This window comes from Artibeus jamaicensis, unplaced genomic scaffold, assembly GCF_021234435.1.
Source record: "Artibeus jamaicensis isolate MK-2021 breed Jamaican fruit bat unplaced genomic scaffold, CSHL_Jam_final scaffold_847, whole genome shotgun sequence".
NCBI classification, from domain to species: Eukaryota; Metazoa; Chordata; class Mammalia; order Chiroptera; family Phyllostomidae; genus Artibeus; species Artibeus jamaicensis.
The window spans coordinates 1507512-1519933 of record NW_026522057.1 but is presented as its reverse complement, the minus strand read 5'-3'; the positions used below and the strand labels follow the sequence as shown (position 1 = coordinate 1519933).

General features: G+C 48.2%; 1 protein-coding gene across 1 annotated transcript in view; it reads right to left on the bottom strand.

The window, feature by feature from the left end:
- Nucleotides 1-2193: 2193 nt before the first annotated feature.
- EIF2B3 (eukaryotic translation initiation factor 2B subunit gamma) overlaps nt 2194-12422 on the bottom strand; it is a 118658-nt gene continuing 108429 nt past the window's right edge. Inside the window, exons 11-12 of the mRNA XM_037149574.2 lie at nt 10429-10532; nt 2194-2364 (exon numbers count right to left, since the gene is read on the bottom strand). Of these exons, the coding sequence (XP_037005469.2) occupies nt 2312-2364; nt 10429-10532 (157 nt within the window). The 3' untranslated portion in view covers nt 2194-2311. The remainder of the gene's footprint in view (nt 2365-10428; nt 10533-12422) is intronic.

Genomic DNA, 12422 nt, shown 5'->3' with positions numbered 1-12422 from the left:
TTTCAGACATACCCAAACCCTCTGTAGCTGCTGCCAAAAGAAAACAAAAACTGTCCCTGCCTTCTGGCAGACAAACAGAGCAAGGAGAAGAGAAATCAAAGCATCTTGGGCAACCAGCCAGCCCTGTAATTATTAGAGACAATAGCAGCAGTGTCCCGAGCGGGGGGCTGCTCTCGGCTGGGACTCAGACTCAGCGAGGCCTTCCCTGGGGAACTTTGCCTTGTCTGTCCCCCCCAGTTCTCGTCCGTTTGCTGGTGAAGGGGCTGCTTATAGGCTTGTGCAAGGGAAGGAAGAGGTTTTTCCTCTACTTACTGTAAGGGGTCCCAAGGGCTCAGTGGGAAAGATCAAGAAGAGGTATGGGAAGTCCCTGGGACAGTTTAATCAATCCCTTCTCCTCAAACCTACTTAACTCCACCCCCTTTCTGTGGTCAAGGAACAGTCTTCTGGCCTCTTGGGCCACCCAGACCTCAAGGGCCAGAAAACTCTGAGAGCAAGGTGACAAGACCTGAGAATAGAGAAGGCCTTTAAGTTACCCAGTCCAGCCTTGTCTGAATGGCTCAGTTGGTTGGACCACTGATCCGATATGCCAAGGTTGTGGGTTCAATTCCTGGTCATATATACAAGAAGCAACCAATGAATACATAAATAAGTGGGACAACAAACTGGTACTTCTCTCTCCCAGCTCCTCCTTCCTCTTTCTCTCCCAGGTTCATTAAGTTAAAAAAAAAAGTTACCCAGTCCAACTCTCCCTGTAACTTGGGGACAGAGGAGAGGCGGTGACTTGGCCAAAGCCAAACCGCACTACAAGGGCAGGTCTTCTTTCATCAAGGCCAGGACCATCTCCAGCCTCATCTGGACCCCACAAATTAAATTTCAGTGCTAAAGGGGACCGTCTTGGGTGCCACCCCAGCTCTTCATTCCCACTTCTGCTGCAGTCCTGTTCAACCACTTCTGCTGGGCTATCTCAGCTCCTGTCTGATTAGGACAAACTTTCAGGAACCTTGTTCCGACCAATGGGAAGAATGTGGAACTTTAAAGCCTACCCAGGGGGCTGGTGGAGGTGAGTATCCCCCGGGGAAGGAGTGCTCACTCCTCACTCTCTCACACGTTCGGTGAGAACAGTGCTAAGATGCAGGCGAGATCACTCAAACAAACTTAAGAGACTTTGGATTTCTGAAGCAATGTAGAAACCAGTACTTTTCTAATTACTGCCACCCACAATGAGCACATCAAGAGAAACCTTCACTTTGTTAGCTCTGGGTGGTGAAATCTCACCCCAGGAAGCACTTTTATCTTCCATCCGACTCCTGCAGGTTGTCAAAGCAGTGCAGGACCGGCAGAAGCAGAGTGCCTGTGTGTTCGGGAGTGGGGCGGTAAAGGGAAGGTGGATAGGACTCTAGAAGAGCTGTGAGTGTGGAAATCCCATTTCTCAATTATCTGAAGCAGGAGAGTCTGTAATTAGGGTATAAAGAAAGAAATACAGCTGGAGAAGGGTCAGAAAGAACTGCAAACCACGATAGAGTTCCCTGGCCAAACAGACCACACTAAGGGGAGGTGGGAAGAAGTCTGGCTTCTAGACCATTGCTTTCTTTTATTGCTCTTGCCCCACTAAAACCGGTGAGGATAGGCTTGATGGCCAGGCAAGGGCGGCCTTCTGCTTGCTTTAAGAGTCTCCAAGGGGCAGTAGTTGAACCGAAGAAAGCGCTACAGACTGGGAGTTAGAGGGTGAGGCTGGGGGTGGGGTGATGGCAGGGGTCAGGAATCTGAGCAGCAGGTTTGGAGGCAGAGCATTGAGTCCCGGACTGAGGCTCAGGGCCAGGCTGCCCCACACCAGGAGCGGCATCGGGAGCATGACATGCAGAGGTGGTGGCACTGCCAGCAGCTAGGCTTACGGGCCAGGGACTGAAGTACTTTCAGATCCTTCCAGGTGGGAAATGCTTTTATGGACTAGGGCCAGCCCAGCCAGGTGGAAAGTCGCCCTGTGGCAACTTTACCAGTGCGGACAACTTGAGGAGCTTTACCACTGGACAGCCGCTACCCCTGCCCGGTAACTTCAGTACACGGGAGCTGGGCCATTGTGTCCTAGTTTGTCCCCCACGCTGGCTCTAGATGGTGTTACCACGTGACTGATGAACATACAGTGCGTATCCCTGCAGGCCCCCTGACATGGAGCGTGGCACTACTCCGCAGGTCTCCAGCATGCTTTTGGGAGCCCTTCTTTATTGGGAAATAAATACAGAGTCAAACAGATGGGCCAGCCAACACCTGTGGTTCTGGGGGCCAAGAGGAAGGTGTCTGACTTGCTCAGAACTCAGATCTCCATGAGCTGGTCATTCCCCACGATCACCTCATTTACTCGTTTGGCTACAAAAGAAAAGGAAAAGGTCATTTGAGAACTGTCAGCAAAAGATGTCATTTCAAACCCAATTACTTCTAATCCCGTGTTTATAAACATTTATTCCTGTCCTGGGTGGCTCTGTTCTTGAGAAGCTCTCAGCAATACAACCTGCCAAAGGGACTGGAGGAGAGACAGTATCTTCCTGCACAGCTGGGGCACCAACTCTGCACACCTGGCTTTTGGGGAGATTTCACATAGGAGGGGAACTGGAGCTGGGTCTTACACGATGAGTAGTTTTTTCAGGCAGTGTATAAAAAGGGAAGGCTTTCCGGGCATTCAGAACAACACGAGTGCCCTGGCTGGGCAGCTCAGTTGGTAGGACATCGGCCCAATGCCAAGGTCCGGGGTTGGATTCCGGGTCAGGGTGCATACAAGAAGCAATCAATGAATGCCTAAGTGAAACAACAAATCAGTGTTTCTCTCTCTCTCCCTTCCTCTCTCTCTCAAATCAGTAACAATAATAAAAAAAGAATGTGAGCAAAAACATAAAGATGTGTGAAAGGGGAACACGAAATACTGTGTGGTGTGGCCTGGGGATAGGAAATGAGGGAAAAGAGTGAGGACAAATGAGACTAAATGGTTACACGAAGATATCCAAAAAAAAAAAGGGAGATGTCTCACGTGTAACACGGAAGTAATCGCGCCGCCTGCACAGGGCTGTGTGAGGGTCAACGAGTTAGAGAATCACCAGGTGCTCGATACCGAGGGGCCATTACTGTTTTCGTGAAGTTCGAACCCACATGACCCTCCGCAACCTGGCTCTTGTCCCCTCCTCTTTAGCTCCATCTTCCATTTGCACCTAAAGCCATGCTATCTTACAGCTCTAGATCACAGCACGTGCGGCTCCACATGACTTTCTCCCCCCCACGCCCTACCCCACATGCCCTAGTCCAGCACCTCCACTACGGGACGTCTTCCTTTTGAACTGTCCGTGTTCTGCTTTGTGAAAACATACTACCTAATGCATACCTCCGTCTCTACATCATTCTATCACTCTCTTCTACTTCGGTGAGGCTCTTGAGGGCAGGGCCGTGCATTTACGGTCACACCTCAGTGTTTAGCACAGCCACTGGCACACGAGAGATCTCAGAGACTCGGGTGTTGGTTACTATGTAAGTAGAGAGCTACAGCTGACAGGAGGTGGAAGTTGGTGGAGCAGAGAAGTTCAGGGAATTGTGAAGCAGAGGGGTTGGATGGCTCACTGACGAATGTGTTTAAGTTGTCTGCAGTGTGGAAAAGAAAGAGGGAGGGAAGAGGAATACTGTGAACCCTCAATATATTTAAGCGAGTGCCCTGGGAGCTGACCAGCGACGTGATGAAAGGAAAGAAGAGGTTAGCTTTCACGGAACAAGACCAACAGAAAGGAGGCAGGAAACCAGTGGAAAGGGTCAGGGTATCGGGATTGTCTATAGATTTGGGGTAGGTGCAAGAGAGTTTTTCAGGGTTCTATCAGGTTGACCAGCTGGCTGAAACGTATTCTTTCTAGAGCAGCTTCCCAAGGCCTTTAAAGGTCTAGTACCTTTCTTGCCACACTTGGGGACTTCAGTGTGACCCAAATAGGTGACGCAGACACTCTGGCTTTCCTGAGGCTCTACTTCAGTCTCAGAAGGCTCTGGTGCAGCAAAATGAACACCCCTGGTGACGGGACCACGTCTGACAGTGAGAGGTGTTTGGGTCGGTTCACGCGGCCCATCGCAGGAGCCTCCTGCTGCTCTGTCACCAGAAAAGGGGCTTCTTTCTCCCTGAGGCTTTGGAGACCTGAGGTTTCAGACATGTCTTCTGTTCTGCTCACTTTTCTAGACTGGTTTTTTTTGCTGCACCTCCCTTGTGCCCTATATTCTAGATTTTCCAAATGATTTCCAGTTTCTAACACACTGAGTTGGTTTTTTGCCTTTAGGTACTTGCTTACTTACATGGTTCCCCTTTGCTTGAGATATTTTTTTCCTTTTGTATATTTGGCAAATAGCCAAAAATTTCAAGATTTACCCTTAATTCCTTTGTTTAAGATGGTGTTCTTGACCTTTGTGCCAAGAATTGACCACTTTTTATTTTATGCTCTAAACCTCCATAATCCTCTACCATGATTCCTGTGAGACTTTACTGTACTTATTTCTTTACCCATCTGTCTCTCTATATAGACTGTGAGCAGCTGGACAGCAAGAGGGAAGGCTTACTTTTATGCATGCCCTACCAGAGCCTAGAAGACGGCAGGCAGTAACTCTTTGTTGAATGTTTGGGTGTTCTGGGGGTTAAGTGAGAGTACAGATATAGGCAAAAAAAGCATATAGAAAAAAGAAGGCCTCCAATCTCCTTTTTAAAGGGATTATAATTGACACATCTTGTGATGAGGGCAACCGTGTGTGGGGATCCAGAATCCTCAGGCTTACTTCTCTCACTTTCTCCATGGGAAGAGAACGCTAGGTCTACGTCTTTCACAACACTTGCTGTATGGCGCCGCAGTGGACAGAGGCAATCTCTTGTAAGGAGAAAGAGATAGGAAAGGGAGGAAGAAAAAGTGATGAGGCAGGAAAGGAAAGAGCTCTGGAGTCATAAAGACCTGAATTCTAATTAGACTTTGAGAAAACTGTTCCACGCCTTTGAGCTTTAATTTCTTCACAGAGTTGTGGGGGTTCAATAAGATAAGTGATGTAAAGAGCCCAGTGTGGTGGTTTGATAAGTATTAGATAGAGATTACAGCCTGGGCTGGCGCTGGCCTGTGTCCTCTTGTGCTGGGAGGTACTCCTTTCACGCTTCATGGCCATCTGCTTCCTTCAGGGAGAGGACCGGGGAGGAGGCCCGGACCTGCTCAGGCTGCCAAATCCCCTAGGGCTGGGCGGGGCTGGAGTGTGACTGTCAATCGGGCTCTACCCTTGAGATAAGACTGACCAGATAAGAACAAAGGAAATGCTTTTCTGGTTAGCTTCCCAGGGCACCTCCAAAAGCTCTACTTTGCCCTTTTTCCCTCTGCAGCCATGAGTCAGCCTCATCCTGTCCTCTCTAGACCCTGACATTTGCTCTTTCTTCATCCAGTCTCTTCTTAGTCTCTGGGGACACTGGGCGGTTCTGAAGACGGTACCAGTTCCAACTAATGTTATTCTTGGCCCTCAGTGCTCCAGACCAGAAGGGCCAATGAGGTGCCTCGCTGGGGCAGACAATGCTTTCTTGTGCTCTGCCAGGTTCCGAATAAAAATCTGAGTCTTCACTGGCCTGCCCTCCCTACTCTTCTCTGCCCTCTGGTCGGCTGTTGGCCTGGGGATGGGAGAAAACTCATTATAGCTGGTATTTCGGCGCTAGATGTATTTTCATGAAGATTCAGTAAGGAGTGGGGGGAATCTTCCAAGCAGTTCTAGTTGTGCTGAGCCAGGGTTGGAAGCAGTTCTAGTTGTGCTGGGCCAGGGCTGGAAGAAGGCTCCAACAGACATGCTGGAAAAGTTCTGGGCTAGAATCAGGCTGGGAAAGATCTTAAAGGTAAGAGTAGAAGGGAGGATGGTAAGTTGGGGAAAACGCAATGAGACAGAAGGGAATGACGAGTCACACATGACAAGCTGCACTATCAGGAAGCTGGGAAGGATTCCGGCCAGGCTGGACTTGACCCACGCACCCATCAGGTCTACTTTCATGGCCAAAACACTGGTCCCTGTGGTGCTAGGAGGGAGATCCAACTTCCCTCACTGACAGTGATACGAGACTCAGATGAAGTGTCCAGTCAGAGTCTCCTAGGTATGGACTTTGTTGGCTATGGCTTTCCTATTGGCTTGAGCAGGAGGTCAAACTCAGTTACCAGGTTTTTTGCCAGAGATAATCTCATTAATTTAGCCTGATGGGGTCGGTGAGAAAAGCCAGAACTGTCAGAAATGGCTGGTTCTCCTGCTAGAGTCAGAATATGGTAGAAAGGCCTACACAGGATTACGAGTGTCACATTTTGGGACGAGACTGCTATGGATATGGTGGCTCTGTGGTATACAGTGATTGAATTCTGGAGAAGGGACAGAATTGCTTCTGAGGATCACTCCATGTAAGGAAGACTGACTGGGGACTGTGCCATCTCTTTGCTGACAAAGACCTGAGCTGCTGATGTTTGTCTGGGTCATCCTTAGGAACAGGTTTTGAGTGCTACACTGATGACTAGGAGTTTGCTTCATCCATATGGCTCAGCCTCACAGAAAAGTGATGGTGGGAACAGGTGACTGTCCAGGAGAGCTCGTAGCAGGACAGCTCTAACTACTATCTATGCTAGGTGCACAGGACCCTCAGCACAGAGGACGGAGCAGGGAGTGTTGAGCTTCTCCAGTTCACTAGAGAACTTCCCTGGCCACTTCTCCTTCAGGAGGACCATTAAGGGGTCTTACTACTAAAAAAAACAGGCACATAGTGTTACAGCCAGAAAGCCCAGGAGCCACTGAAGCCCAGCCCTGTGCTCCTTGGTGGGAGAGGCTGTGCCTCAAACGCTCAGTATCTGGCATTCAGGTGTCATTCATGAATTCTGTACTGAATGAAAAGGGGCCCCTGCAAAGTAAATGGGAGCAGCGCCATTACTTTGTTGGAACTGGAGAGAAGTAGAAACTGAAATTCCAGATTCCAGCACACAACAAAGGAAGGATCTCTCGGGCGCTGGCAAATGGAGCTCACTCACTCAGATAAGCCTATGGAGCAAAGACTTTTAAAAACAACACAAGGAAGCAGCTCCTGGTTCCAGGAGGGACAAAGAAGCAGGCAGTGGGGGATGCCTCTGCTTTTCCTGGGGCAGGAGATAGTTTACCAAGACAAAGAGGCAGGAAGGAGGTGGGAGAAACACTGTGTGGGGGTCACAAGCCCAAACAGAAGAGAACAAAGGACAGAGAAATACAATGAGGCAGGGAAGGCAAGGGTAAGAAAGCAGCTCCACAGACCAGCTGAACAGCTGCTTTCCAAACAGTGGGGGCCCCTTCCGAGGCCTTCCATGGAGTCAGAGAAGAGGCTGGGGGTTCTGAATCCTGTTTTTAAGAAACTACCAATAGGATCCAGCCACTCAAGAAACAAGTTTCTTTGCAACCTCAGGGTATAGGCTTTGGTGAGCTTGTATGTTGAGCAGGAGGAAAGAGCTAAGGCCTCAGGTTCCTGAAGATCAGAAAGAGCTTGGATATGGAGGCCAAATACATATTTTCCTATGGTCTTGGAGAGACGGACTAAAAGGAGAAGTGGGGTGTCACTGATCAGATTCCGCTGGGCAAGCCAGGAGTGGCTTCTTCCTTTGGTCTGTTTAGAGGCTAGTTGGCAACACTTGGGCTGAAGATCCACTTTTGTCATCTGTAAGCTCTGTACCTCGGGTAAATTTTAATTTCTCAAAATCTCAGTTTCCACTTCACCAAATGGGTCAATAATGAATCCCATGTCGAAGGCTTCAACCAGAATCCAGTAAGTCAGTACATGTGAAAACATTTTAAAGCTGTAAACAACAGTTGTAAATCAACAGCATTCCAGGAGGACAGTGCCACCTGTGCCTCCAGTGTCCCCGCCCTCACACCGAGGTGTGTACCTTCAGCTTGCACGTGACCACAGCAGAAAGTGCTCACAGCTAGCACGCTGCTGCTGACCTGCTGACCTACACTCCTGCTCAGAGGTTCTAGGGTGAGATGCTGGGCGGAGTCTGTCTGCCAGTAATTAAACTAAAAATACCAGTCTTCCTTGAAGCTAGGGCAGGGCATGGGCATATGATGTTGGCTTGACCTATCAGGTGCTGCACCCCAAACCTTGCGCTGGGAGCTAGCGATACAAAGAAGCAGGAAGCAGACAGAATCCACTCTGGGGTTGCTGGGGGTTGGGGAAGCAGTGCGAGCTGCTCAGTGTTCGGTGGGAATGGCAGCGGTGTTTTCACTGGAACGGTCTGGGGTATAAATCCTGGCTATAACTCCTTTTCTTTCTTTCTTTTTTAAAGACTTTATTTATTTATTTTTAGAGAGGGGGAAGGGAGAGAGAAAGGGGGGGGGACATAGATGTTCAAGAGCAACATTGATCGGTTGCCTCTCACGTGCCCCAACCAGGGACCTGGTCTGCAACCCAGGTATACGTCTTGACTGGGAATTGAACCAGCGACCTTTAAGTCTTCAGGACGACGCTCAAACCACTGAGTTACACCAGTCAGGCTATAACTTATTTTCTAAGCTTGATTCTGCAGAGCTGTGAGCTAGCATCTTTTCAATGAATTCTTTATCAGCTTAAATCAGAGTGAGTTTATGATGCTGGTAACAAAGAACCTTATTGGTAAACAGGTGACACCCAGGAATGACCTTTTAGAAATGACAATTCTTACATGTAGAGGAAGAAAGTGCCTGGGATGTGAGTAGAAAGGCAGTGAGGAGGAGGGCTGTATCCAGTCTCGAGAAGAGAGGTTAAGAGAGAAGGTAGGTTTCAGGCCAAGGTCACATCTCCCTGGTTCAGTTATCAGTGTTGCATGTGGTTCTTTTATTGACAGAAGTTTAGGGAAAAAGCAAGGAGAGATCTCATGATAATTGCAACCATCTCCTGGAACGTTTTCTGCCCCAAATTTCCCCAAAATATGCTTTATGGATCCAAAATTCACTCATTCATCTCATTCCCCCCCACCCCTCCCCAGCATCTACTGTAAACCAGGACCTGCTCCAAGAGCTAGGGATACATATTAGGATAAGTCAATCTCTGCCCTGAAAGATCTTAGTCTAGTAGGGAAGGCGGACTCATAGCTAATTGCCATAACTTGTGAAAGTGCTTTAATAAAGGTGGTGACAAAGTGCAGGGATGCAGAGGAGGACGGGATGCTTGGTTTGGCTGCAGGGAGTCAGGGGAAGATTTTTTCTCCTAAAAATCAAGACAGGTATTACTGTCTCCATTTTTCTAGTTTTGAAAATCTGAGGTCTAGAGATTAAAAATCTAATTTCACCCTGACTGGTGTGGCTGAGCTGGCTAGGTGTCGTCTGCAAAGTGGAAGGGCACTGGTTCGATTTCCGGTTAGGGCACAGGCCGAGGTTGCGGGTTTGGTACCAGGCCAGGGCATGAATGGGAGGCAACCGATCGACTTTTCTCACGTCGATGATTCTCTTCCTCTCTTTCTCCCTCCCTGCCTCTCTCTTTAAAAGGTTAAAAAAAATTTAACCTGGTGCACATCTACTGAGTTGCCTAGCTGAGATCTGAACCCAGGTCTGTTTGATTCCAAAGCTCAAAAGGAAGGTGTGCGACTTCATAAAGCGAAAGCAGAAAGATGTGAAGAAGGCCTTTACTTATGGGGGAGAAGGAAAACGACGTGGCTTCTACCAAGACAGAATTGGTGGGGCTCATTCCTTTAGCAACTCTCCTGCTCCACTCTATTTTAGGTTTAGGAATAATCTCAAAAGGAAATAGCCGTTCTTACTGATCTTGGGCTCTGTCTATTTTTTAGCTAAAAAACATGCAGCCAAATTATGGACCCTTCAAATTTCCCCAGCCCAGCAGGGAAACCCTGATGCCTGTATGTCTCTCGAGCATCATATACTCCTTCTACAGCTGTAGAGCAGAGCGAGCGAACAGCACAGCTCATCACATCACCTCTAAGAGGCTGAGAATGGCTCTGAGTGGGCGGCTTTTGAAGAAGTTGCTAACCTTCTTCCAAGCCAGGAATCGGTGGGACTACCTCCCTGAACTGTGTACCAGGTCAGACGAAGTGCTCTGACTTCATGAGGCCAGAGCCTTTGTTAGGTCATTGGCCTTTCTCTTCCATATCCAAGAGTCCTTGTAAACTATTAGCGGCAAGCAGGGCCATGCAATCTTTTTGGTATGTTTTAAACTTTTGGAAAGTAAGGATACATACATATATGAGCTTCTCTGTAAGATAAATAAATTCCTAAAAATGGAAATAAGTCAAATGTAAACAATTTGACAATGATGTTGATCCCCCTGCAAGAGTAACTTCATCAGTTCATGTTCTCCCCTGCAGTGCACGCCTGTGCTTGGGCCCTGGCCCTCGCCAGCACTGAGCACTCCCTGTGCCACGGTGACAGGTAAAAAATGGCGTCTGTGGCTGTAATTTGGGTTTTGTTTACCTCTGGCTTCAATCCTCTGGCCATTTCCAATTAGGCAGTCCCTGATGTCTGCGCCCTTCTCGATCACAGCATTGTTGCAGATGACGCTGCCATGGATGTTGCATCTGTAACACAGTAGCCAAGTTAGGGAGTGCTCCCCGCTCTTATTGCTCTTATTACCATGCTCACCACTGTGGACTGGGGGCGCTGGCTCCTCCACAGGCGAGGAACAGGCTGTCAGTTCAGCTAATGGCTACGTGCCTGAAGTATCACTAGAAGACGGAAGGGCTCAGCTGGGTCGAGGAAGGGCCCGGCTATAGGGAAGTCCACAGCATGGATATGCTCACAGTGATCTTTCTCCCAACAGCCTGAAAAGAGCAGGCACTCTGATTTCTGATCTTTAGGCACCCAGACCTAAATTCCATCTGCTCCTTCCTCCTTTAGTTAGGGGCAGAAGCTGGTGCTGGTCCCCAGGCTGACCTGTCCCTCCTGCCCTCACCTGGGAATATACACCAGATTTCACTGACAGCTCCGGCCCCGTGAATCTTCCTAGGAGGCCAGCTGTGGAAATAACGGGTGCCCTGCAGCTCTCACCACAGACAGTGGTTAAAACCATATTCACTGAGGAAAAAAAAAGGATGCTTTCAAACAATCTGCATGCCCCATGAAAGACTACTCCAGAACCTAAAGCCACATTCCCACAAGTAGTACCGCTGGCTCTTAACATTTAAACGTGTTTAAGGAGCATCTTGCTGGCTCTTGAACTCTGGTGAGTGAAAGGAAAGAAGGAAGATTTTGAAAATCTTCACTAGCACTTACTGCATACCTACTCTATGCCAGATACTATGCTAAATACTCCATGTATATTACAGGAGTGACTTACAAATCTAGCCATTTCATTACAAAAATCACCTGGGTAATGTTAAAAAATAGCAAACAAAAACACTCTCGATGTGCTGGCCCCCATCAAGCTTTTTGGTAGGTCTAGGATGAAGGGCCTTATGTATTTAGTTAGGAAAAAATAGCTTTCTACCTGGCTGGTGTGGCTCAGTGGATTGAGCGCTGGCCTGTGAACCAAATAGTCACGGGTTTGATTCCCAGTCAGGGCACATGCCTGGGTTGCAGGGCAGGTCCCAGCATGGGGTACGCAAGGGGCAACCACACATTGATGCTTTCCTCTCTCCCTCCCTTCCCCTCGCTCTAAAAATAAATAAATAAAATCTTTAAAAAAAAAGCTTCCTAGATGATTGTGGGAGTACAATTATTACCTCTGATGTAATAAAAATAACCACACTTTGTAGATAAGGAAACAGAGAATTTACCTAAACCATTTAAACCATTTACCTAAAACCACATTACTGCCAAGTAGCAGATTCAACTCTAGGTCTGCCTGGCTCCAGAATCCACACATTTAACTAAAATACCACACGAATAAACAAGGGAGAAAAGACCGGAGGAAGCCTGGAACTGCCGAGTTGCTCTGCAGAGTGAGATGGCTCTGGAAGGAGCTCTGCCTTAATAAGATGATATTCCGTGTCCTAAAGAGTGGGGCGGGGCAGATGGAGGGAGGGAGGAGGTGAGTAAGAAGGGCGTGAGCTTCCATTTCAACAAAACAAAACAAACACAACAGCCCCCACCAGCATGGCTCAGCTGGTTGGGTGTTGTCCCACAAAACGAAGGGTTGTCAATTTGAGTCCCAGTCAGGGCACGTGCCTGGGTTGTGGGTTCGGTCCCCGGACACGTACAAGCAGCAGCCGATCAATGTTTCTCTCTCACATTGATGTTTCTCTTCCTCTCTTTCTCCTTCCCTTTCCCTTTATGTAAAAAATAAATAATTAAAAAAAAATTTCTCCCCAAGTATAAAAAAACAAAACACCAACTAAGGAAAACTCCTCAGGCAACCTAGGAGGCTTGGGGATGGAGAAGAGACATTCCAAGGGCTGAAATTACTGATGCACAACCTATTAAAAAAGATTCTCCTAAATGCCAAAACTTCAGTACAATGCCACCCCCCG